Here is a 27237-nt window from a genome sequence, read left to right as displayed (position 1 = left end):
TCCACAACCCCATTTATATTATGGGAAGTGATATATTCGCCCTTTTTTACTTGGGACAGGCCCTTTTAGTGTAGCTGTCCCAAATAAAAATAAGGGACGAATGAACATACCATTTCCCTAAATATTATGTACAATATCTGATCGGGTCGGATTGGGACGAGCTTTCAGTGAGCTAAACCCAAACTGGGCATGATTGGGAGCCATAATCAATTATTCCTTGGAATATTTGTGGGTCCAATTATAAAAGAGGAGCTGAGAAGGAGAGGGATGAAACTTGAGAGGGCACGAGTACAGAGCACGGAGAGAGGATGAGAAATCCCCAAAAATAGTGAAAAATAACTCTACTTCAAATTGGGTTTTTTTTCCTGTTTTTCATGGACTTTTCATGCTCCCCTTACTCCCACTCTCAAGTTTCTCCCTCACAGGATAATTTTTCATGGTTGCCAAACATACCCATTGGGACTAGAAAGCTCAACATGATCCGACTTGAGAAACAATAACAGAAAAAGAAAAGATGAAAAGAAGAGAATGAAGAACTGGGGGAAAATATGAGCGCAAACGGAAAAATGGGAAAAAAAACAGAAAGAAGATAGAAGTAAAACAAAAATAAGAAACTAATAAGCCTTGCTTGAGGTATCTTCTCTTACTAAAATTTGAATGTCCTCTTTTCCAAGATCATTCCCATCACATATATCCAAGGTCCCTAATCCAGCACTATAACATCCAGCATTAGAAACATTTTCCATTGGTAACAAACTAGATTCTCCAGAGAATGGCTTGGTAAAATGTATGTGCTGATTATCACCATTTTCTTCTGACTGCAGATTCCTGCATTTTTGGTGCACAGGTTTTCTTCCTTCCAAATCAATGCCATCAATACAACTATTTCCAGCGAGCTCTTCCGTAAATCCAACTGTTCTCATGGATTTGTCATCAAATCCTGCAATGCCAAAAAATAAAGAACTCAAAGAATTTAATTTTTTTTTTTTTTTTTTTTAACAATTTGTAGCAATTCCAAACCCTGGCCTAAGTTTAGGATCAGGTATTCCTTCCCACCAATGTAGGGAACAGATTAGTACATACTAAAAGATAATCAATGCTAGAGAAATAGAGCCAAGGATGAAAAGAACTGCTCACCAGCTTTTTCAGTTTCAATAACCCCATCTCCATATAAGTCCTTTGTCATCAAGGTTGTTCCAGGAAACAACATCAAGTTAATGTTACTTAACTGTTCTTTCTCTTTATCTTCCATTAGTTTAAACCCAAATCCATAAGTCCATGTATCCACTAAAGTTGGAATTGCAGATAGTACCAACTTTTTCACCTTGAAGGATTTCAACATCTGCCACCCACAAAAGGCAAAAAAAAAAATTAAAAAAATAGTAAAAAATGATCAAAAAGTAATTTGTGGGAAAGCACAAGAAAACTTACCAGATGTCTGCAAGTCTAAACGCACAAAATGAAAATACATCGTGCCAGATGCAAACTAGAGAATCAAAAGATATTTGTAATACACAAAAAGCACCAAAACATCCTCATTTGTTGACAATCGTGTCAACAAAACAGGCTAGAATGTGGGAGGTTTCATTGGCTCAGAAGAGATCTATGAAAAACTTGTCTGAGTTTATACACAAGGTGTTTTGTTAAGGGCCAAAATGAGTCAAGTCAGCCTACTTATGAGTTGACCACGAAAGTTTCAGGACACTGGTAAAAACCATTTCTTGTAAGATCCAATAACAGTTGGGAAATGCTTTGTTGAGTTGTTGAGTATGAGCCCAATAAATATGTTGATTGGCATTGGGGATGGCCAAAAGACCACATAACATTTGAGTAAGTTATCACTCTGTCAAAGATACATCCATACCTATTGGTCTGACTAGTGTGTACATGGCTAACCCATTATGGAAAAGAAACCCAAGCACACAATATATATTCCATGTAACTGAGATACCTCTTCAATTGCATTCATGAGACGTCGACACATTCCTTGGCGGCGATGTTCGCTGCAAGTTGCAATAAGAGGCAACTCCGCCACTGTTACTCCATGCACCCTGCACAACAATGAGGGCTTTATTCCAAGTACGCTGAAAAAAACATACCAACATTCGAGTACATCTTTTTCTACTTTTCATACATGAATTAGACAATGAGAACAATGAAAATGGACTCTATTATCTAGGCATATATTAAGTATGACGACTTCCAAAGAAGTGCTTGCGAAAAATGGTAAATCTTTTTTTTTAATGGTAAAAAATGGTAAATCTTCCAAATAAGAAAAGATAAGATACTTCATGGAAACTTCTGTGGCCCAAAATGACTATCATGTTTTAATACATCTCCCTCTCTTCAAACTAACTATGATGCTTTTTGATAGGTAATGTTGAATGCTTGCAATTTATAATTTTCAGTACATACATATTACAGATGGTATTATAAATTTACTATAATTCTGTCTCCAAATGTAAATCTAATCAGGTTATATGGTGTTTTATCTCATTATTTGCACATGTTTTGTGTTTTATCTCATGGTATGGGAGATTTTGGAAAATTACCGTGATGTAACTCTGTTCACATGTCTGGGTAGATAGGTGTCAGCCCCTTAAAGTGTTGGCACACATTGGCTTGTGGTGACACCTTGCACCCTTGCCAATGTGCACTGAGAAAATCAAGGTGGGAAGAAGGCCATGGGACCAAGGCTTTGGCATGGCATAAGGGGCATAGGCATGGGCTATGCTCATCTTGCACTAGACTGGTTGTGGGCACTGGTTAGGCACTGGACTGGTTGTGGACACTGGTTAGGCACTGGACTGGTCGGGCATTGAACTGGTTAGGCACTGGACTGGTCGGGCATTGAACTGGTTAGGCACTGGACTGGTTGTGGGCACTGGACTGGTTGTGGGCGCTGGTTTGGCACCATTCGTAGGCACCAGATTTGGTGTGCACTCATTGGTGGGTGCAAGCAAAACCAAGGCACCAGTGGGCACCGGACATTTGGCAACAAATTGGCTTGGTTGCAAATGGCGGGAACGGTTACAAGACAAACCTGGGCGCTCTTGGGCGTCACTTGGGCAACACTAGGGTGTTTTTGAAAAAGAGTGGCAACGGTTATATTCAAATGAAGGCTGTTGTTTGTGGCTATTATGCTCACATTGTGGGTAGTTGTTTGTGCCACATGGTGGCTTTGTATTGGTTTGTAACTAAGCACATGGATTGTGCAAAGTTTGAATGTAATAGGCACTCATGGGCAAAAACGCCCAAGGCATAGGCAATCTTAGGCAACTGTGAGAGTTTCCTTGTAATTGTACTATTGCAATTGTAAATCCGTGGAGTAGGCAGAGATTTGGCCGAACAACGTTAAAAAGTCTCTTGTGTTGTGTGTGGTTGTGTGTTCTTTGATTGTTGCTTGTTATTTGTGTGTGAAAACTTGTTTGGCTTGACTAGCTTGGTGCTAGGCCATCACGGACAGCCCCTCTATCAAACGAATTTTGTTTTTGAGTGAGTTGAACCGTGACAATAGGTCAGTACGTGCAACATGCTTGACATGCGGGATAGCACTTCTCTTATAAGTAGAGGTAATCAACAGACTAATTGCATACTAAAAACTATCAAACATTAAACCAGATTTATCAATTCATAAAGGGCGGTGATAAATCGACCCCCATGTAGGGCAGTGCTGAGAGAGAGAGAGAGAGAGAGAGATGGGGGTCCATTTATCACTGCCCTTCATATATTAGCAAACAAATATTGAGACGATTTCTCTAAACAATATAACCACATTTCACTAAAAACATGAGAACACTTAATTCTCATGCAGAAAACCATAGAAAAGTTACACACGGCCCTATCCCTAGATCAATATCTAGTGTCAAATAAATGTTCAGTGACACTTTATATTAAAAATCCCTCCTTTTGTGTGAATAAATATTCAAACCCACGAAAATTAAGGATGCAACATGCACAAATATCAAGAATTGAGACTTAAGTGGTATAAAATATTCCCAGGCATTAATTCATAAATCCAAATCTAAAGAAATCCCTGGCACAATAAATTGGTACCTGATAGATGCTACAGAAATAATTTCATCACCTTTCTCCAAGACAACCGTGTAAAAACCTTGAAAATTTAAACGCGGGAAATTTGATCTGAAAATCACATGGACAACAATGAAACAGCATATCAATAGTCACAATTAAAAAAGAGGGAGGCAACAAGGAACAAAACTAAAATCAGAAAACATCTGGTGTACAATTTATTAGAAGTTCCTTAACATTCTTAAGAGATAGTTAGGAACCATGAAGGGTAAAAGAACAGTGGAAAGGCTATTATGTAAAAATTCTATTTTAAACTACATTGAAAGAAGTGGTTCATTTAAGAGAGAACTAAGAGAATATTTTTCTTCCATTTGCAGTGAACAGAGCCCAACTAGTTTGGGACAAAGACTTAGTTTGAGTTGAGTTGTTGAGTTGCAGTGAACACAGCACCTGAGGCAGACTTCTAACCATGCATGGCAGTATATTTCTCAAATCTATATGGCCTTGAAAATACTAAAGGAGATTAAACAAGCTGATTGGGTGGTTTAATAGTGGAAAATTGTATACCATTCAACTTAGGGAATGATATTCCCACGCCTTATCCTCAATAACCACATGACCTCTGTTTTCTTTTTGTGTGGTAGGAGGTTCTGGGCGGTACATTTTCCTTTCTAGATTTTTACTCTCCCATTTCCCTCTTTTTTCTCTGCAACACAGATCTAATTCATTTTTTTTATGTCACGTGTTTGTTTATTGGATAATGATGAAATCAAATGGGATGAGAAGGTAGCATTCTTCAGAATTACAGATTGGTCAGCATGGTGCCAAACCCTAATCTTCTTATTCGGTATGGTGTTGAACCCTAATCTTCTCGGTGTTTTCTCCCGAATGCCCCACAACGTCGAGAGTGATTCCCTGAAGGTCTCACATCCTGACGATGCTAGAACTACCTCCAAATTTGAGCCCATCGACACCAGTAGCGATCTCTAAGACTACAAGCTTCTTGTTAACAGGTGAGATGTCTTTCTTTGAAGATGGATCTGAGGTGTTTGTTAAGATTTTTATGTCATTTTTTGGTTTAGCCAGTCTTGGGAGACAAATCCATTGAAGGAAAGGAGTGATTTTGGATAGGATAAGATAAAGTTAGGGTTTTCATGGTTTAGTGTTTTGGGCTTTTAGTGTTTTTGGATTTTGTAGTTTCAAGATTTGGGTGTGGGAGTGTTAGGGCTTTATGTCTGGTGGGGTTCTTAGGATGTTGTGTTTTGCAGTTTTTGAAATTTTAGAATTTTACGGTTTAATGCATGGCCTTGTCTCTGGGGAAAAACGCCCTTACTCATTAGTTGTTGAGCAAAGAGATCACTTGTATAAGATTATGAATGCAATGGTTTTGAGACTTTTAATTTATAGGTCAGTTCTGCTTTGCTATTCATTGCTTGCTGTGAACAAATATTCCACAACTGGTGTTACCCCAGCTGGTCCTACCACACAAAACAAGAACGAAGGCCATGCGGTTGTTGAGGATCGGGCGTGGGAATATCATCCAACTTTAACTTCCATCAAAGGAAACGTTAATTTTTGAATGAACAGTCTATTCACAAGAGGAATTCTAAACTGAAGGGCACCCTTGAAAAAAAAATGGGGATGAAAGGGAGCCCCCATTGGTTGTAAATCACCAGAGTGCATTTAATGTTCTTGGACTTTTCATCCCATTTAATGCACTTTGGTGATTTACAACCAATGGGGGAGCCCTTTCATCCCTTTTTTGCGAGGGCACCTTCAGTTTAGAACTCCTATTCACAATTCAACCATGATATAAATGATTCAGAGGAAGGTACTCACTCCCAGTTGTATAAGACATGAGGTATCATGTCAATGCATGTTCTTGTATCCACCATGGGGACAAAACATTCCTCCATAATAGTAAGGGCCACAGCTAATTTTGTGTTGCATTCTGCCATTAGTGCAAATTTTTTAGCAGAGTGAACTTTTTGGTTACCATGAATACATTTCAGAAGTGTCCAGGAAAAGCCATCAGAAGTGTGGTTCAAGACTCCAACACGAGAACATAGACCTGCGTAAATCTGCTAACACCAGTGAATCAAATTGTCTCAAGAAAAAGAAGCATAACAAAGTCATAACAGCACAATTCACGCAAAATATTAACACAGACGTCAAGGAAACAACCAAATACACATAAAAAATAATATTTGTCTATGATAAGCGGACACGTATAAGAGGTGTCCGACAACGGCGACCGCTAAAAATCTAGAAACGTGGGCACGCCCTTACACATGTACATATAAAATTATTGATTATCAATCAAAATTTGCAATTGCGAGTGTAAAATGTGTATTCATTTAAAATACTAATAAATCGTAGGATTAAGCAATTGCGAGTGTAAAATAAACAGCAAATAATCAAATTGCAATGCATTCATCAATCTAACCTAGTTCTCTTCATTCTCCAAAAAGCAAATGGGAAAGAGGCACCAATAGGAGCTAAACACAATATTGAAAGGAGAGTATGTTTAGGTTTTAGGTTTCAGAAGAGAGAGGGTGGGAAGATAGAAACAAATAATTATTAAAGAAGAGTTATTAATTAAAAAAAAAGTTACTATAAAAGAGGAGATAAACATAATCTTCAATAATAAAATTGTATTTCAGACGTGACATGGTACAAAAAAAAATGTCGACACGCCCACATCAAGTCTGACACTTAGTAACGAAGGGAGTATCGACGCATGTTGAAACGCGTGTTAGCGTTGAGGCACATGATATCAGTAAATCCAAAATGTTGGCTAAATCATAGATATTTATTAAAAACAAAAGCCACGTCTACAACACAAAGCTAAGGCCTTATGAAGTCATTGTTGTCTTTTTTTTTCTTGTAGGAACTACTCCTTCCATTTTAGTACTTTTGTGTGCCCCTTCCATTTCTTTCAAAATCAGAGGAATGGTATTGTAAAATTAAGAATGCTTCTACACCATGGAAAATAGAAGTTGATACCATTAAGTCAAGCACCACCAATGCTAACATCTGAGAAAAGGTTCTACAAGATTTTAATTAGAGCTTGCAAACCTCTCCACAAAACAATAACACTTATGAATTAAGAAAAAGATGAGTACCATGTCGGAAATGCATTGACAAGCAATTAGGAGTATTAGTAAGTCGAGTGTGAGTTTATCCAATACTCACAAACAGATACTTCATGGAAACTTCTATTGGTCAAAAGAACTGTAATTTTTTACTCTCTTCGAATTGCATACTAGTAAGTATAATTTTGAGTATGTGAGTTTGTAGATGATATTTTCAATTTATTATTGGTTTCATCATTTAAGGTTTGTGCTATATATTATTATATTTATACACGTCTTGTGTCCTATATAGAGTTACCGTTATCCATATCCATGTCCTAGAATTAGGAAATGCTGATATGTATCACTGCTCATGTGTCTGTCTGTATTAGTATTTGTATTAGGTGATGTACGACCGGGAAGAGAAATAGAAGAAAGAGGCTTTATGGGGCCATTGGGGCTGTTTCGGCTGAAGCTTAATCACCTAGAACTAAGGATGAATGGAGAGATTAAAGTGCAGAGAAGTGCCGCTGATATTAGGTTTGGTCTTTTTGCAGTTTGAAGGTCTTGGGTTGGGTTCGGACAAAGAGGGGATGGGAGTATGGAAGAGGGTATGATGGTGTAGGGAAGAAAAGGCTAGGGTTATCAGGGGTTTATATGGGGACTGATTTGGGTATATTTTTTATGGTGTTGTGGGTTCTGTTAGGGTTTAGGGAAAGGGGCTAAAATATGGAATTGCAAAGGGGTGTGGTGGGGCTGAAAATCTGGTTTTGGTTTGGAGATGGTGTTGAATGAAAAATCTGCAAAGGGATCATCGGCGATTTGGATATTTGCTCTAGTGATTTTTTTTCTTAGATCTTAGGCTCTGATACCAAATTTGATGTAGGACTAGGAAGAGAAATAGAAGAAAGGGGAGAAAAGAGAAGAAGAGGAAAATAATAGAAGAATAGGGAAAGAAGAGAAGGAGAGGAGAAGAATAGAAGAAGAATAGGGAAAGAATAGAATAGAAGAAGAAATATGGGGGAGAATAGGAGAAGAAGAGGAGGAATAGAGGAAGGAGAAGAACCTGTAGAGGGGAGAAGCCAATCAATCTTTATTAATCATCCAAACTTAAAATCTCTAATACATGAGGCCTATTTATAGGCAACTAAAATAAAATTCCATGGAGAGTAAATAAAAGCCCTAAATCTAAATAACATGGAAAATAAAATCCTAGAAACTAAATAACATGTAAATAATAATCCTAGAAACTAAATAACAAGGAAATAAATCCTAATGGGCAAATATGCCACTTATTGGCCTACTATCTGAATCATCAAGGTATCATAGGCCACATAATATACGCACGCGTACACACACATGCATATGAATATATATATATATATATATATATATATATATAAGGAAATGATATCTGCGCCAAGGTGTTTCGATAAGCAAGCGCTCAACTTGTTTGTCGTGTAGTATTTAAAGGGATTTCAGAGGATATTACGGTTCTCAAAAAGCTCTTTAAACACTACAAGACAAACAATTGTTTATCGAAACACCTTGGCACAGATATCATTTCCCTATATATATATATATATATATATATATATATATATATGAGGAAAAGGATTGTACGCTCGAGCGTACCAAGCTTATGGTACGCTCGAGTGCCCAATCTTTGTTAGGATGATCTAAAGCATTCATTTGAAAGGCCCTCACATAGATGGGATGTGTACCAAAAATCAGCTCCATTGAATCATCCTAACCCCTCCAAAAGTGGAGGGCAAAAATGGGCAGATTTGTGGACAAACAGTGTGTGTCCATTTTGACCTCCACAAATGGATGTGTTAGGATGATCGTATGGAGCTGATTTTTGATACACATCCCATCTATGTAAGGGCCTTTCAAATGAATGCTTTGGATCATCCTAACAAAGTGGGCCCACATGTGATTGGGCACTCGAGCGTACCATAAGCTTGGAACGTTCGAGCGTAAAATCCTTTTCCTCTTATATATATATATATATATATATATATATATATATAGAGAGAGAGAGAGAGAGAGACTTTTCTACATGTGTTGACATCACTATGCTGTAATTTATACTGTTACGGTATTTTATCCTATGCAGGCCCGAGCGGAGATTGTGATGTTGCGGACACAGAAGTTCGCACAATATCAAATGTCAGACTGATTTTCCTAATCTATGTTCAAAGTTGTGGGTGGAAGGAGATCTGCTCAACACTATTTGGTGCTTCATATGAAGTCTACCCCTTGAAGATTTAGAAATATCGTTAGAGAGATCTACGGCATTTTTTAGGGTGGAAGACTTGGCGTATGATATCTGCTTTATAGTTTTTCTTGTGTTCTTATTTCGGTGAGATTGCGTCACTCCACCCCTTTTTTGCTTCTATGGCATTAATCTCCCTTTGCTTTCTATTAGTTTTACCTATTCGAAAAAAATATATGACTTTTGGGGGTGTTCGAGTCAAAGTTTTCTGATTATTGTGCAAAAAATCCTTGGATTCATACTGAGAAAACTTAAAGTATTAACAAAAGAGGAAGTTACATTTGATGGCTATAAGGTTTTAATAGCTAGGAGAAAATTAAAATTTATAAGGTTTTAAATGAACTAGTGGGTCATCAAACTTTTCTAAATTGTATGGCTGCATAGATAAGGTATTTAATAACTAAGAGAAAAATCAATTGATAAGGATTTAAATGGCATTAGAGGGGGCACCCAAATTTTCCAATTATGTACTATATAGATATAGATATAGGGTATAGATGAGAGGAAATTCAAATTATAAAGTTTTAAATGACTTAGGGGGCACCAAATTTTCCTATTTTACATTGTATAGATGTATGTATTTAATATCCAAAGGAAGCTTTATATTTAATCGTATAAATTAAATCTAAAATTTATGTGAAATGTAGAAGATATTTATTTGTATTAATTAACTTACGTTTAAAAGGTATTTAATAATTAAAGGAACTTTATATCATTAGGCTCGGCCTCAATGGAAAAAAGGAGCACCTAACAACGCATCCTCATAGACCAAGAACTACGAATCACCCCCTTCATTTTGGGGTGACGGAATGATCGTACCATTCGAGCCTTTTCCATGTTTTTCCCTGAGGTCTAGAGAACGCAGAAATCCATTGAACTTCCCTAATACTCCATTCCCGAAAGGAAGAACATGAAATTCTTTTTCCTTTCCATAGGCAGGGACCAAGCCCAGCACCGATCTTTCAATTTGTTTCGGTATTGTTGTTTGGCAAACCGAGCCAACTTCACATCATGCCTTGGTTACACATCAATTGTTTTTTTTTAATGGCAACAAATCAATAAGTTTGTTGCTATAACTGGGGGAAAGTGGTCGAACAAGGGGTCAGCCTGTCTCTGGTTCAATCCCTAGCAAGAGTTCATCGGCTCATCCTAGCCTATTCTATCCTCTTGGCTTTTCCTATCAAAATGGGAAATAAATAGATTTACTTCCTGCCCGAATCGATCTCAGAATCAGGATCTGGATCTTCTTTCATTGGCCTTAGCTTGATATTTAATTGTATAAATTAAGTTACCTATATAAGGTATGTAATAGTTAAAGGAAACTTTATATCTATGAGAAATAAAGAAATTTACATTTATAAAGTATTAAATAGCTATGGAGAAATTCACATAAGATATTTAATTAGACAAATAGATAGATAAAGAAATTTACATATATAATGTAATTAATAGCTACAGAGAAATTTCCATTAGATATTTAATGGTATGAATTAATTTACCTTTAAAAGGTAAGTAATAGTCAAGGGACACTTTATATTTAGAATGTTTTATATGACATAGAAGCACCCAAAATGTCCTAATGGGCCACCGAAAATTTTCAATTATATGTTATATAGATACAAGCTACTTAATAGCTAAGAGGAAATTCAAATTTATAAGGTTTTAAATGACTTCCAAATTTTCCAACTGTATATTTTATACATATAATGTATTTAATAGCTAAGAAGAGATTAGACGTTGAGACTCTAGCTCAATTGGTAAAGACTATGTTCTTCAACCCTGAGGTCGGAGGTTCAATCCCAACTAACCTAACCACAAAAATAGCTAAGAAATTAAAATTTATAAGGTTTTAAATGACTCAGTGGGCCACCAAACTTAATTTGCCAAACTTTTCCCCTTATACGACCACTTAGATAAGGTATTTAATAGTTGAGGAAATTCAATTTATAAGTTTTTAAATGACATTAGGGCACCCAAAATTTCCAAATATACACCATATAGATATAGGGTAGAGATGAGATGAAATTCAAATTATAAAGTTTTACATGACTTAGGAGGCCACCCAAATCTTCCTATCATACATTGAAAAGATATATGTATTTAATAGTTAAAGAAGAAATTACCATTTAAAAAAGAAATAGCTAAAGAAGAAATTTATATATGATGTATAGGATATTTAACGGTGCATTAATTTACTTTATAAGGTTTATAAGGTATCGATTAGTTAAAAGAAACTTTATATTTATAAGGTTTCCACCCTATTTAATAGCTATGGAGAAATTCACATAAGATATTTAATAAGATAGATAAAGAAATATACATCTACAAGGTATTTAATAGCTATGGAGAAATTTAATTAAGATTGTTAATTTATTTAGATAGAAACGTAAAGAAATATACATATATTAATATAAGGTATTTAATAGCTACGGAGAAATTCACACAAGATATTTAATGGTATAGACTAATTTACCATTATAAGCGATGATTTGGCCGACATTTTGAATTTATTGCCAACACACGTGTTGTGTCGTGTCCGGGTCGTGTCCGACACGACACCCTGTCCACACGTGTCCACACTCCTTTAGACACTTTTAAATGTACTGCAAGAAGTGTCAATAACTTTACACGTATGTATGTGTATGAGGGTGCTACTATTTTTAAATTTTTAGGGGTTGCCATGTCAGATACCCCGTATCCGTGTCAAAACTCGAAACATTAATGATGAATATGTGTCAACAAATCATGATTATATGTACTTTCTATTTTAGCCATGTCCCCGTTTCTAAATTTTGGAAGCTTGCCGTGTCCGACACTCCGTGTCAACATGCGACTCTCATATCCGTGTCCACAAATCATCGGTTATAAGGTATTTAATAGTTAAAGGAAATTCATATTTATAAGGTTTTAAATGTTTTTTTTCCGTGTGGAGGGAAGGAGGGGCAGGCGCACCAAAAAATGGCCTACATAGCAATCCCAAATTTTCAATTATATGGTCTCTCTCTCTCTCTCTCTCTCTCTCTCTCTCTCTCTCTCTCTCTCTCTCTCTCTCTCTCTCTCTCTCTCTCTCTCTCTCTGTATATATATATATATATATATATACAGAGAGAGAGAAGTGTTGGTGCGGTGCGCTTAAGCACACCATTTTTCTGATCCGCTAAAGTGGTTATAACGCCTCCCATTGGTTCCTGTATGTGGGACCCAAACATTTAAACGAATGGGAGGCATTATAACCACTTAAGCGCACCAACGTTTTTCTCATATATATATACTCAACTCAACAAAGCCTTTGTCCCAAACTAGTAGGGGTCGGCTAAATGAATCCTTTAGAAAAAATTTCATGAAGAAGATGAAAGGAATCTACCCGGCTCTAATCATGGCTCTAGTTGGGTTCTTCTACGTGGATCATTTTCTTCCATTCTATCCTATCCAAGGTCATGTTCTCTGTTATGTTCCTAGCTATCAAGTCTTTCCTCATTGTTTCTACCCAAGTTGTTTTCGGTCTGCCCCTACCTCTGTGTGTGTGTGTGTGTGTATATATTATATATATAAAGTAATTAATAGCTAGAGGCATATTCAAATTCATAAGGTTATAAATGACCTATTTGGCCACCAAACTTTTCCAATAATCTATATAGATATAAGGTATTTAATAGCTAAGAGGAAATTCAAATGTATAGCAATATATTTAAATAAATATAGATATCATGGGGAATTGGGAGTGCTCATCAACAGTGGGGTACAAGAAATGTATACTGGCCTTTTTTTTAATGGTAAATGTATATTGGCCTTAAGCATGAGATTTCCATTCTAGAAGAGATCAAGAGCAATTGAATCGCCTCATGGTGCTCTACAAACTCCCCGTCGGACCCATATATGAGAAGGAACTACATTGGTCTCACATATAGATTTAAACTTTTTTGTTTAAATATCAAATTTTTGCAATGTTCTTTACGTGATTGGATCTGTTGATCCCAATAGACACAATAAGGCCAGCCAAATGACGTTGATATCACCCTGATCAGATGACCCTAGGCCATTGATCCATCAAGCCAAATTTTGGGTTTTGCCAAGAATGCGGTTCATTGATTTTCTCTATTCTTGATCTTACACATGGGATGTCCGTTTGGAAGAGGTCCAAGACCGAGTCGCCTCGTGATGCTATACAAGATCAACGGTCATGATCTCAGCTACATGCACCCTGTATCCCTTGTAAGGCCAATATATGAGAAGCAACCATATTGATCTCGCACATTCTGAAAACAAAAATTTTGCAGCCTCGCTATGTGATAAAAAAAAAGGATAATCAAAACCCAATTATAGGGTTAGGGTTTTTAGGGTTGTGAAACAACCAGATACTCCAAAAGCTTAAGCAGTTGGAGATGGCATTATTTAATCTTTTATGCTTTAATACTCCCCCTCACGTGTGGCCCCTCTTTTTTTTTAGGTTGGCCTACACGTGGCACATGTGGCCCCACTTTTGGGTTGGCCATTGCATGTGGATCTTTACTAACAGGGAGGTTTGAACTCGGGGCTTTTGCTCTGATACCATGTGAAACTACCAGTTACTCCAAAAGCTTAAGCTGTTGGAGATGGTGTTATGTAATCTTTTATACTTTAACAAGGGTTTTAATATAAAAGCACATGGTTTACGCTTCAAATATATATATATATATATATATATATATATATATATATATATATATATATATATATATATATATAAGCACATGATTTCTTTTTTGAATCGACCTACCTCTTCTTCGTCTCTTCAGCTCCTCGTCGATTTATCATGCAAACAGTGATAGTGGCCCTTCCTCACACGAATGGCAGCAGCAGCAACAGCAACTCATGTCCACACAACCATGGCCGCCAACAATGACCGGCAACCTCGATAACTTGTTTTTCTTTTTCAAATTTACTAAATCATATACATTGACATTTCTGTCATTTTTCACAAAATCTCCTCTGAATATCTGTTTGTCAATTTATAGTTGTCAAAAATGTTTTTTATCTTTCAGTCAAAATGTTGGAATTTTGATCAATTTCTTGAATTATTTGCATGGATTTGCATTGTTTCGGTCAACATGACTGAAACAAAACAAATATGGGTCCAAAATTGTTAAAATTTTGATAAAAAGATGCAATGACACGAATCTGTTGCATTTCGTGCCGGGTACATGTCGGATTCGACCGAAATCTTAAACCATGACAAGAGGGACAGTCTCACACTAGGAAGCGCTCCTCCGCCTCCCCCTCCCCCCCAATGCAGATAGTAGGATTTATTTACATGTTATTTAGTCTCTAGGATTTTGTTTTCCATGTTATTTTTAGGGATTTTATTTCCCATAGAATTTTAGTTCCATTGCCTATATATAGGCCTCATGTATTAGGGATTATTAACTTTTGGATGATTAATTGAATTGAAAGCTTCTCCCCCAGATTTCTTTCTTCCTGTATTCTTCCACTTCTCTTCTACTCTTCTTCCCTCTCTTCTCCTATTCTTCTTCTACTCCCTAAATTCTTCTCTTCTACTTCTAATCTTCTCTTCTTCTTCTTCTTCGTCTTTATCCTCTTTCTCTCCCCTTTCTTCTATTTCCCTTCCCGGTCCTACATCCCTTCCCCTGGCCCCCCCCCCCCCCCCCACATCCAGGCTCCCCCCCCCCCCCACATCCAGGCTCAAATCAACCATCCACTCTTGAAAAATCATCTTTTCTCACTATAATGCAATCAACAAACACATTCATCACCTGGGATAACTCCTTTTGTTTGCCCTCCCCTAATCTTTGTTTGAACTTTCATTTCATGTGGTCTCAAATTCTTCATCAAAAAAGACCAAATTTCCCTTCAAGCCGAGCTGATATTCCACATGTCGAAATATTCCTCACATCCATTGGATCCACAAACAATTTGGACTTCGAAATGTGAGGAGCTCCATTGTAGGATCCTCATGTGCAGACATATTACCATTTTAATTTTCACATGCAATCATTCCAAAGCGTGGGCAAGAAGACTCCACTGAAAAGGCCCAAGTAATGTTGCACGCATACTGCCACATAATTCAGCACTCGTGTCCACACTAGTCATGGGATGTTAGGGATAGTCATGTCAACATCCCTGACCATGATCTCCCTAAAATGACCATCCAGTCTCATCTTGGCAAGATGGAACCTTTATAGATACTCTTCAGTTTCGCGAGCCGTGAAGACCGCAAAACACAACCCCACACAAAATCCACTCATGAGTAAAAAGGGATTTCTCTATAAAATTGAAGCAAGAGGCAAGAATTCTCCTGCCAAATCCGTAAGACAAACTTCCTGTAACATATATTTGTCTGCCTCCTGGTGTAGATAAGGATGGAAAGAAATTGGCAATTCAAATATATATATATATATATAGAGGAAAGTGAAGCTACACCGCCGGTGTAGCTAACTTAGCTACACCGCCGGCTTAAAATACAATGGGCCCACATTGTTTTGGTGATCCAAACCATTCATTTGATTGGCCCTCACATAGATAGGGTGTCCACCAAAAATCAGCTCCATAGGATCATCCCAACCCTTCAAACTGTGGAGGCAAAAATGGACAAATTTTTGAAGGTTTTTACACGTTCATTTTTGCCTCCACAAATCGTAGGGTTGGGATGATCCTATGGAGCTGATTTTTGGTGGACACCCTATCTATGTGAGGGCCAATCAAATGAATTCTTTGGATCACCAAAACAATGTGGGCCCATTGTATTTTAAGCCGGCGGTGTAGCTAAGTTAGCTACACCGGCGGTGAAGCTTCACTTTCCTCATATATATATATATATATATATATATATATATATATATATATATATATATATATATATATATCTGTGTTTGTGTATTAATGGCCTCATTGGGTGAGGCAGATAACCCTCATCGAAGCCTCTCTCATAAAAATGGTTGGTGAAATAGGACGCACAAATTCTCTTAGAAAATCTGCAAAACAAACTATCTACATCATATATCCATTAACCTCATGGTGTGGACACCACTTTGGCCGGCGACACTGAAAAGGATGGAAAGAAATCAGCCATACAAAATAATGGCCAATCTTTGGGTGAGCGGATTTCCTTTAGCGAAGGCTCTCTCACCACGCTAGCAGATTATTTCATGTCCTTATTTGAGATTCCAAGTACCATTGCAGAGAGACTAAAGAAGCATAAACGGGATTCCTCCGGGGAAGGAAGAGAAAAAATTCAGAAGATTTAAGTATCTCAACAATTGGAAGGAAAGAAAACACGAAGAAGTTGAGTGTTTCATGCCTCAACAATCAAATCGAGGAATTGGACCTCACTTGTAAAATGTGGGTGTGAGTGTGTGTGGTGGTGGTGGGGGTGGGATCAATAAATTATGTCTTTAATTCTTTATCCATCAAAAGATGACATTTAATGTATTTTCTTTCATTTTTTATTTCTTTGAAGTCTCATGGGTTTTCTCAGCATTGACTAGGAATATGAGCAATTACAGATGAACAGCGATGAATCCTTATAATTTTTTCAATAGCAAATCCTTATAATAATTCTCCTGCCAGATTGGGATTACGGACTCCAGTGAAGCAAAAGTCTGAGTGTTGCTTGAGGAGGCTTCATATTTTTATGGTGGATTCTACTCGTAATCTTTGTTTGAAGGTTATTTGCCTAATATAATAGCAAGGCCTAAAAAAAGAACTCGGCACATTGGAGATTAGCCAACTTCATCTAGAAAATCTTGTATAGAGAGCTCTCCCCATCTTTTTCTCATATTCTGCATAGTACAAATGACATGGCAAATGGTCTCTCTAGCAAAGACGTTGATAGTAATACTATCCCTTACGTATAGGGCTTCTGTTTTCCTTATCCTATTTTTTCTCTTTTCGTTTCATTTGGGCCATCCTGACCCTCCTGTACCTTTTTGTTTTTGAATAATTTCTCTCATATTCTGCACAGTACAAACGACATGGCAAATGGTCTCTCTAGGAAAGACGTTGATAGTATTACTATCCCTTACGTATAGGGCTTCTGTTTTCCTTATCCTTTTTTTTCTCTTTTTGTTTCATTTGGGCCATCCTGACCCTCTTGTACCTTTTTGTTTTTGAATAATTTCTGTTGCACCTCAAAAATAATACATAATAAATATGGTTTCATTTGAGTCATCCTGACCCTCTTTTCACTGTTGAATAATTTCTGTTACTCAAAAATAATATATGATAAATATGGTGTGGAATGATCACATATCAAGTTCATCTTTAAAATCAAATTTAAACCAAAAGTAAAATGATTTTTTAGTCTAAGCCAGATCCCTCTATTCAATCTAAACTAGCCATAAAACAAAATATTTAAAAGAACCATTAAAAAAAAACAAAGTATTCAACAGCCATTGAAAAAGCATACCCCATGACAGTTTCCTCCACAAAACCACATGTCAGAGACCAGTTCTCCTTTATCCATGCCATCTTCAGTTATGCACGCCTTGTGATCTGTTAATGACAACAAAGTATCAGGAAGCAAATATGGCAGAAATTCAAGACCAAAACATTAAGTTTACCGGGCAACCCATCTTATGTGTCCTCGGGAGTGCCCAAAAATTAGCGAGTCGAGAATGATTCATAGCAGGGAATTTGTGCAACAAAACTTCAGAATAAATTTAGGATAACATTAAAAAAAGGCAATTGACATTGGCATTATCGTGTTTTGATATTGCACAAACTCATCTAGTCTTTTATTATTTAAACGGCTGTCAAAAGTTATTACATTTCCCAAAAAGCTCTCATAAACCAATTCAAAAAAAAAGACTAAGTTGAGTTTGCGCAATTATCAAAACATGGTAGTGCCAACATCAGTAGCTTTTCCTTCATTCTGTCAAGAATAAAGTTTATGTTGTGTATGATTGAAGTGCACAAACATGATGTCAGAAATAAAAGCGAAAACATTCTGGACCACTTCATTTTTTATTTTTTTTGAATGGTGGCGAAATTTTATTAAGGAACAAAAGGACGACAGATAGAGTCAACCCAAAAGAAGCAATACAAGCAAAGAACAACGAGCAAAGAAAAAATACGAAGAAATGGACTAATGAAGGAGGCAAAAATTCAAACCCCACTCCAAGGCCAACCTATCTACTCCCGCCCTAGTCAAATGATCAGCAGTACTATTTGCTGATCTTTTAACATGATTGAAAAAGATGGAGGACCTGACAACATAGTCTGCAATCTCATCAAAAAATTGTGCAAACCTCCAAGGAGGAATCGTAGAACCCCGAAGCCACCGGATGGTATTTAGAGAATCCCCCTCCACAATTACACGATCAAGATCTCCCTTTCTAACCGAAGAATCCCTTGGTGCACGGCTCTTACCTCAGCTTCACTTGAGTCAACAATCCCAATAGGCCCTGAAAAAGCCCAAATGACTTCACCACTTTGATCTCTTAGAACACCTCCTATACCTCCTGGACCTGGATTACCTAAGCTAGATCCATCAAAATTCAATTTCAAAAACCCAACTAGAGGGGGTTGCCAAGCTTGCACAACAGAGGTCCTGCACTCCACACCAAGACATATCTCCCTCCAACCTTCCCATAAATCATAAGACGATAGAAACCGAAAGAGAGGGGTGCTTCTGGCCCAAGCTATTGTCAATGCTATGACTTTGATGAATAGTGAGTAAGACGACTTTGCTACTCCCTCAAAAACCCTAGCATTTCTCTCCTTCCATAGAACCCATAAAGTTGTTAAGCAAAGAGACCAAAGAACTCTCCCCTTTCTCTTCCAAGGGGCGAAGGACCAACCAACAAGCAAATCTGGAAGATTGGAGGGGAAAACCCAAGAGATCCCAAACCTCGTTAAGATTCCACTCCATACCTCCCTGGCCACTCAACAATGAATGAATATGTGGTCCATTGATTCCCCTGACTCAACACACAAAGCGCAATGATCAACTATTACCATTTTATGCCGTCATCATAAACATAAGATCGTTTTAGTAAAAAAATGAATGAATCAGTGTTTACAAACTCGGACCCGGACAAGAACTCGGCCAAGGTAGAAGTGAGTCGGCTCAGGCCTATCAATGGTTGAAACAGTCAATTGGGCGAGTCGAGGTATTCTTGGCAGATTAGATAAGAAAAAGGGAGCTGACAAATCTGCCCCTTTTAATTCTGTGACACCAACTATGAAGGGCAAGAACCGGTTTTTTCTCTTCCTTTATCTTTTCCCTCTCCCATGTGGGCCCCACGTACAATACGGCTCGGCTGGCTCTTCACCTCCTCTTTTCCCGTTTTTTATCAGAGATGCTCATTGAGCTGGCATTTTCGATCGAATGAGCCCAGATAACTACCTCCACATCACCATTACCATCATTGAAATTCCTACCATCTTCTAGGTTTTGGTTACTCATCAGGGCATTTTTAATTCTGTCCTTCCTCTTTCATTACTTCTTCTTCCATGGGTTTGTGCGTGTTCTCATTGGGTTTTTTTGGAAACAAGAAAGAAGGGGGTGGTGGTGGAGAAGGTGAATGCTGCCAAACAGTAAAGTATGCTATTGTATCTGTTATTTTGCATTTCTGCAAAACTTGGGAGAAAATAAATCAATCCTAGATTGATCCAAACTATTCAACCACAGACAAATCAGTGGCTTCCGTGCTCCTTGGAGTGCTGCTGGTACTTGAGGTGGCGACGCTCCTCGAGGAGAGCGACGAGGTATGAGATCATGCTGCCGAAGCAGACATGGAAGAGAAGCTCAATCAAAGCCCCTGTTGATCACTTTCTTTATGTAATTGATTCAGAACATCTGCTTCAGATGAGAGGGAAACTCCTTCACTTTCACCCCTTTGATCTCGTAGTAGAAATTTCTCATCGCCATTGGAGCTGCAGAGAAGAGGGGAAAAGATCTCCAAATCCCAAATAACCTAGCCCTGGTTTTTCATTGATTAGGAAAAAACTAAGAGATGGATGAGAAATTGAACTCAGATCTTGTTGGGTGTGGTTGCATATGACAAGAGAGAACGGTTACCGTTTCCACCAAGTAATAGCGGATATCCCCAGAATATAAAGGGGCAGATTTATCAGCTCCATGAGAAAAAACTCAGGCTCAAATGAGAACCTGTAGTCAACTAGGGCAAGTTGATGGGTCACATGTTTTTTTGGTGTGTGTGTGTGTGTGTGTGTGTGTGTGTGTGTGTGCGCGTGCGTGCGTGCGCGGGGGGGGTGACTGAATGAATGAGATTCAAAATCTGCAGTGATTGATCGACCAGCTTTCACAAATGATATTTGGAGAGGAGGGAGGATCAATCCTCCATATAAGTAGTGACTGTCATTCAAGATATTTGATTTTTTTTAATGGTCATTCAAGATATTTGATAAATTATAAAAGTTGGGACAGTTCAACAAGTGAGAAAAAGCAACCTCACTCGCACCGCCATTAGCACGTACAATGAGATCCATACCGCATCAAATGAAGACCAATGCTAATATATAGGGAATATTTTCACAAATTGAATGCAAGATGGCTTTTCTCACTTGCACAGGTGATACAGGTATCAAGTTGGCAAAATGATCCTGACATTAGGACGTTTCTGCCTTCTCAAAAACTAATAATCACTTCCAGAGCACTTTTTCCTCCTTTTTGGTTAAGGTACTCAAAATGATAGCCTTTATTGTCATGTATAATCTAAGTCCATATCCCGTGTTCATCTAATAAATGGCACTATTTTGTTCTTATATTTTCACCAACAATTCAGATTGCATTGGCTTTCTACCCACACTACCCGACAGTTTATGTTATTTCCAACACTTAAAATTCAGATTATGAAGTGTTCCGCGTGATTCATCACTGACAAACCAGTTTGTGCATTCTTCGTCCATACTCTTTAACAATTTGCTTGAAGCACAACCACACTTCCCAGCCAGGAAATGGACTAGGGCAGCTACAAGGCGCCCAAGGTATATACAGCTCAAATGATAAAATACTAGCAAAAAAAGTTACAAGGGAAAAAAGTTACACTTATGTTCACATTGAGAGCATTTTAATACAGCCATGGAACTTGAAGGATCTTTGTCATTGACCGCATCCTGACAAACTTCACATGTGCAGTTTGAGCAGTACCAACTGCCTTCAGGGAGCTCCTGAAATAAAGAAACAATATTAGGAAAAATCAAGAGATTGTGCATAAACAAGCATGCCATCCCTACAAAATTTGGGACAAAAACTAACTCCCAAGTGTGGGCCGTGGGGAATATCTTGGCCCAATTTGTGAGGTAATTGGATCACCAGATTAAGTAATTTATGATGTATACTGTAATTTGCAAGTGGCTAGTTCATCATCTCCAGCCATACTAACGTTCACAAGTCACCGCTTTCTGGGGTGCAGAACTAAAGATAGCATGAGAAGATGATACCGTCACCATTATCCTCTCATATCCATATATAGCTTGGTGAAAGTAGCAATGTATTATATCTTTTCCTTTTTTTAAAAAGAATTAAAGAATTACAGCATTGCACTCAACTCAAAAGCAGCATGTAACCTATAGGTTTCCAGTTTCAATTTCGGTATGCATTTCGGTAGGGATGGATATGGAAACATGTCGGTTTCGGATGGAAATTTCTGTAGAAATCCCTTAAAATTACATAACCGTATGGAAACATATGCAAAGGATAGAGATTTAAGATGAAACTTCAGGAAATGCTAGAAAAGGCAAAAAATGCACACTCAAAAATCCTCACATGAGCAAAAAACAGCAATGATAGTTTAACACATCAAACACCTAGTGACATGCACTGTCGAGCATGTCTAATATTTCACTACATACTACACTTCACATGTGATTTATATAAACATTTATACATAATACATAGTACATACCCACATTTCACATGCAACACATAGAAATATAATTATGTAACACATATTATTATAGATGCTATAGCATACCACTGATACAGTTACGGTTTTGGTTTCGATACGCATTTCAATTGCGGTATGTGTTTATGGGGGATGGAAATGGAAACATTGTGATCTTTTCGCGTTTCAATGAAATTTAAAATTATGGTCTTAAATTTGGTTTAGGAGACAGATATAAAGCCATTATTTCTAAAGAAATTCAATATGATCGGGAATTAAGTCCCTAAACCAAAACCATCAACTATTAGTGTTATTAGGAATATATTCATGTCATGAAGTCAAATCATGAATTCATCTCTCTCCAATGATCTCAGAGTACGACCTGTATTCAATTGGAAATGTTCAAGTCATACGATCACATTCTTTAATTGAATGCTACGATAAAACCATGATGTGGCAAGATGAAAGAATTTAGCTGGTATATGACCTGCTTAATATCGCGATTTTTTTCATCGACAATCACATAGCATATTTAGATATTTGGAGATATACGACAAGTGGTGGAGTGAAGAACAGTGGTCATTTAAACAGAACTCGAGAGATAAACAATGCATTTAAAGAATACAACTGCATACAATGTACAAGTTTGGCAAAAAGACAAACCTTTGCAGACAAGCACACTTGATGAAAAGTAGATGGGCAGTTATCACAACATATCAACTCACCCCCATCGCCACAAAGTCCACAAGTGTCATCATTTTGATCCACTTCCTCAACTTCTGCTCGTGTGGCACCTTTCCTGGCCTTGTACTCGGCGGACCAAGCTTGAAGCTGGCATAGGGTGAATTGTCTACCAGACTCCAGGAAAAGATTCAAACAGGGCCGGTATAGCTTAAAACCAGCATGAACCCTAAACTCGGAAATAGATAGCATCTTGTTGCAACACTTACAGAGGACTCCACCCTTAGAAACCCAGCCATCTTTTACAATTGCACCACCCTTTGGGCTCCGGTACTGGATTACATCATTCATAGATACAACACCGGTGTCAATCAACCAGGACAGTACCGTCCTAGCTCCAAAGGAAGGCCACTTCCCATCTATGGAGTGGGTCCCACCTTTACCCGGACTTCGTAGAAGCAATTTGCGACTCCCTCTTTGACTCTTGAACTTCCTAACAAATTTCAGTTGAGAATTCCTTGTTGTAAGAGTAGAATGTTTACTGTTGGAATTAACATCTTTGTTCTTTATGATAGCTGCAATCAGAAGATCATCATCATCAATCTGGCATCCATTCAGTCTTTTTCGTCCGTTTTCACTGTGGACTTCAGATTTTTTCACCTTCGCAATTTTTCTGCTAGTTCGAGGGTCCACAGACTCACCATTTGAATGACATAAAGGGGCTTCATCAGTTTTCTCACATTTAGGCTTTGTTGGGCTCTTTCCACTATAAGCTGCCACAAAAATTTCATTCCAATCTCCGGACTTGCGCCGAGACTTCTTAAATTTAAATGGGCATACACGTTGACACTGGGAAGATCCGACAGAAGGGGGTGCTTTGGGACTGTCATTCCTTCTACTACCTTCATAGCGCTTCCGGCTTTTTTTGTAAAGACCACAGGTTACACCTTCTTGGTCTCTCTCCAAATTAATGGAATTCATATTCTGTGGTTCATTCTTCTGAGGCATAGATGATACACCAGCTTTCTGATGCTCAATGTGTGACTTGGTTGCTTTAATTTCCGACAACCTTTTAGACTTCTTATGTATCTTTTTAGACTTGTTATGCACCTCCCTCGTCAAACCAATTCCTGGTGTCACAGCAGATGTACCCTCTATATCAAATTTTGAAGCTCCAGAGAGAGTTCCACTATCCAATTCAAGATCTTCAGAAGGTTGCAAGCCATTAGAACCCATTTCCTTTTCAGAGAAAACGGGCTCTTCTTGGTGGTCTCTGGTAGTACTATCCCAACAAACAGGAGACCGTTGTTCTTGCTGACTGGTGACTCCATTGACAGCATCTAGTTCGTTCTCATCCATTTCATGGTGTAAATTGTCCTCATGTGGACGATATGGCATCTGCTGTTCAGTAGTCAATTGCTCGCACTGTTGATTAAGTCCAGAAGGTAACATAATATCCCGGGCTTGTTCATTTACCTTGTCCTGCATATCCATCTCATTGATTTCCATGTTCAAATCAAAGCGAGGAGGGTTCTCTTCTCTTGTGCATTTAAGGTTTCTTTTAAGCACTTCTCCATCTTGAGAGAGCCTCCCAGTTGATACCTCCAATGTAGACCCAAGTATAGAATCATCATTTGTGCAATTACGCTCATCGAAGAATCTTTCATCGCCATATTTCTTATTACAGACATTTTCAGTCGCCTCAACAATCATCAGTAAAGGTCCAGCAACTAATGGAGTGTCGTGCGGGTAAGTATCTACTTGTGCATATATGCTATCGGACTCGCAAACTGGCACTGAACTCTTATTCAAGCTGCCTATTTGATCCCCAAAGATTCCCACAAGATGATTTTTGTCCAAAACCATCTTTTCAGGTGCCAAAACAACAACATTTTCCATGTTCAACCCAATCGATACACCTTTGACAACTTTCACAGGCATTCCTGATCTCAGCATGCAAATTTTCCTATCAATCCACACCATAGTCACAAATGGATCGAGAAGACTCCATCGATGTCGAAGTGAAACAGAAGATTTCATTTGTTTTATATCATTTTCAATGTACGCAAAGGTATTGGATAGGTCACACAAAAAACCCATATAATCCACCCACAGTCTGCCGTTTTCGTCCTTTGCTGCAAATAATCTCTCACCGCATGACCTCCAAGCTTTAGAGAATGAACCGATCACTCTTCTCTTGGGTGAGGGAGATATATAAACTGTAACTTGATGAGGCCTGGAACTCTTTTTACGCGTCTCAATTCCCCAGCCTGCAGCCATAAAAATCTGATTGATATGCCAACGGAGACGGGGACGGATATCCCTTATACAAGTGTTTGACTGTGCTATATCAATTGTATTCGACTTCAAAGGAGCGGATCCCTGGGATCTTTCATCGCCGTATATAAGGGATCCTGGATTCTCTTCAAGCGGTGTGACAATGACAGCACCTGTCAACAAATGCTCAGCTAACCTCTCCTGAGAAACAGCCAATAAGATAGGTTTAGCTTCAGTAATTTGATTAACAGTTCTTTCAAGTGGACTCGGTATTTTAGTTTTACAAGCTTTTCCATCTTTTTCCTCATGTCTAACGCCCTTAGCATCAGTAACTCTATTAATATTTCTTTCAAGAGGGCTTGCAGTTTTAATTTTAGAAACTTTACCCTCGTCGTCCTTGCGTCTAACCTCCACCTTTCCATGTCGCTTAGGTAGAACACAACTTGATATAATGCCCAGACTGGAAGACTCGACTACGTGGAATGTTATTGTTTCACCAATGGATTGGACCAAATCCTTACTGATATCATAAATTGAGTCTTTATTCTTCTGATTGGGAAACTCTCCGAACGACAGTTTCATTCGCTTAGCATCCCTGTCATGACCAAACGGTCCTACACACGAATAACTTTCCTGAACATATTCTGGCCCACTAACTCCTTCACTTATTCTTTTGGGACACTCCGCCACACATACAATACCCTTGTTTACAGAACACCCATCCTCCCCATACGAATCTTTCAAGGACGACTGACTCGTTATAGTCGAATTTTCACAATTTGAATAGGATAATGCATTTGTGTGTTTTCTATCTTCTGATTCAAAATCAATATCTCCTGTAACAAGGCATCCCTTACTTACATTTCCAGCACTGTTTCCATGGAAAACCTGCATGAAAATGCAACGCTCCTCGATCGATCCTTCGAAATCATCATCACACAAACCACCAATTTCTTCACCAAATAACAGCTTCATTGACTCCCCCTCCGCAAAAGTCCTCTCTGGTTTCATCTTTGTCCGCACAATTTATTCGAACACCTATCGTTGCAAAATTGAACAAACAAAGCCCCTCATGATGTGAGATGAAATCCCAAATGACGCAATTTCATTACACAAAAAAAATGATACCTTTGAACAAAAATTATACCTTCGAATTCAGATACAGATGCACACTCGTTGAAGCCATGTCTAGTGAAATACCCTCAGGTTGTGCCATTCAAGCGTTGATAATAACCCCACAACCAGAAACCCTGAAAGAAAAGGGCAAAAAAAAAAAAAAAAAAAATTGAAAAAAGGATCTAGATAACTACAACACTCACCATAATACAGCAGATGTGAACGAAATACAGATAATTGAGATATCAAAATTTTAATACTGCAGATGTGAACGAAATACAGATAATTGAGATATCAAAATTTTAATCTATGTGCATTCGCAAATTCCTACCCACTATGCCTATTAACCTCAACAGAAGGCATCCAGAAATCTCACATTTCTGCCTAATATTCCCATTTTCCAATCCCCATTCAAGCCCCCAAATTCCCATTAAAAACCCTATATTCCTTCATATAGAACGAGATAGATAAAAAAAAGAGTCGAGCACACAAACAGAGACAGAGAGTAAGATAGGGAAACCCTTCTTCTCAAAGCTCGAAATTACCCAAAACCAGGCATTAAGAAGGATAAACCCTCCCGAAAAAACTCACAAATCAAACCGTAATGCAAGAAACAAGCAAAAATCCCATGAATTTCAACAACAAAATGAAGGAATTCCAAGAGAAGAAAGGAGTAGGATTACGACTCACCTTGGAAATTTAGGGTTAGGGTTTGGTTGCTGGTGCAGCACGTGGCGTTGGTCAACAGTAGAGCTAGGGCAGTAGTACTGGACACAAAAAACAGGTCGCCCCACCCTAAAACGCACCCTCCCAAATACTTAATACAATGTAGGAAAGGAAGGAAGGACAGTTTTGGGTTTATGAAAAGTTTGCAAGGTGATGGTCTCCTTCTTCGTGCCCATAACAAGCCCATTTTAAATTTTTGTAACTCCTC

General features: G+C 38.0%; 1 protein-coding gene across 2 annotated transcripts; it reads right to left on the bottom strand.

Moving 5' to 3' along the window:
- Positions 1–565: 565 nt before the first annotated feature.
- Positions 566–27237, bottom strand: LOC143860195 (increased DNA methylation 1-like). 2 transcript variants are annotated; one of them, XM_077370756.1, is made up of 10 exons: positions 26994–27237; positions 26335–26437; positions 22893–26225; positions 21390–21513; positions 17786–17871; positions 5872–6113; positions 4057–4143; positions 1952–2051; positions 1138–1342; positions 566–940 (listed from the first exon to the last, which is right to left on the bottom strand). In XM_077370756.1, exons 3-10 carry the CDS (start codon positions 26196–26198, stop codon positions 615–617), a joined length of 4476 nt encoding a protein of 1491 aa, XP_077226871.1. In that variant the 5' UTR covers positions 26199–26225; positions 26335–26437; positions 26994–27237; the 3' UTR covers positions 566–614. The 2 variants fall into 2 exon arrangements, with proteins under 2 accessions (XP_077226871.1, XP_077226872.1); XM_077370757.1 differs by lacking the exon at positions 26994–27237 and adding an exon at positions 26635–26889.

Source organism: Tasmannia lanceolata, unplaced genomic scaffold (assembly GCF_043159265.1).
Source record: "Tasmannia lanceolata isolate RefF3 unplaced genomic scaffold, GAP_Taslan_0.1 ptg000037l, whole genome shotgun sequence".
Lineage (NCBI taxonomy): Eukaryota > Viridiplantae > Streptophyta > Magnoliopsida > Canellales > Winteraceae > Tasmannia > Tasmannia lanceolata.
This window is presented reverse-complemented; position numbering and strand designations above follow the sequence as displayed.

What these genes read in the sequence shown, in the direction of transcription:
- LOC143860195 (XM_077370756.1), bottom strand. Translation starts at nt 26,198, where the DNA reads ATGAAACCAGAGAGGACTTTTGCGGAGGGGGAGTCAATGAAGCTGTTA. An exon ending in AAGTGTGCTTGTCTGCAAAG is followed by an intron (nt 21,514 to 22,892) that starts GTTTGTCTTTTT and finishes TCTTTATTTCAG; the next exon opens with GAGCTCCCTGAAGGCAGTTG. An exon ending in CATGTCTTATACAACTGGGA is followed by an intron (nt 4,144 to 5,871) that starts GTGAGTACCTTC and finishes TGTGATTTTCAG; the next exon opens with ATCAAATTTCCCGCGTTTAA.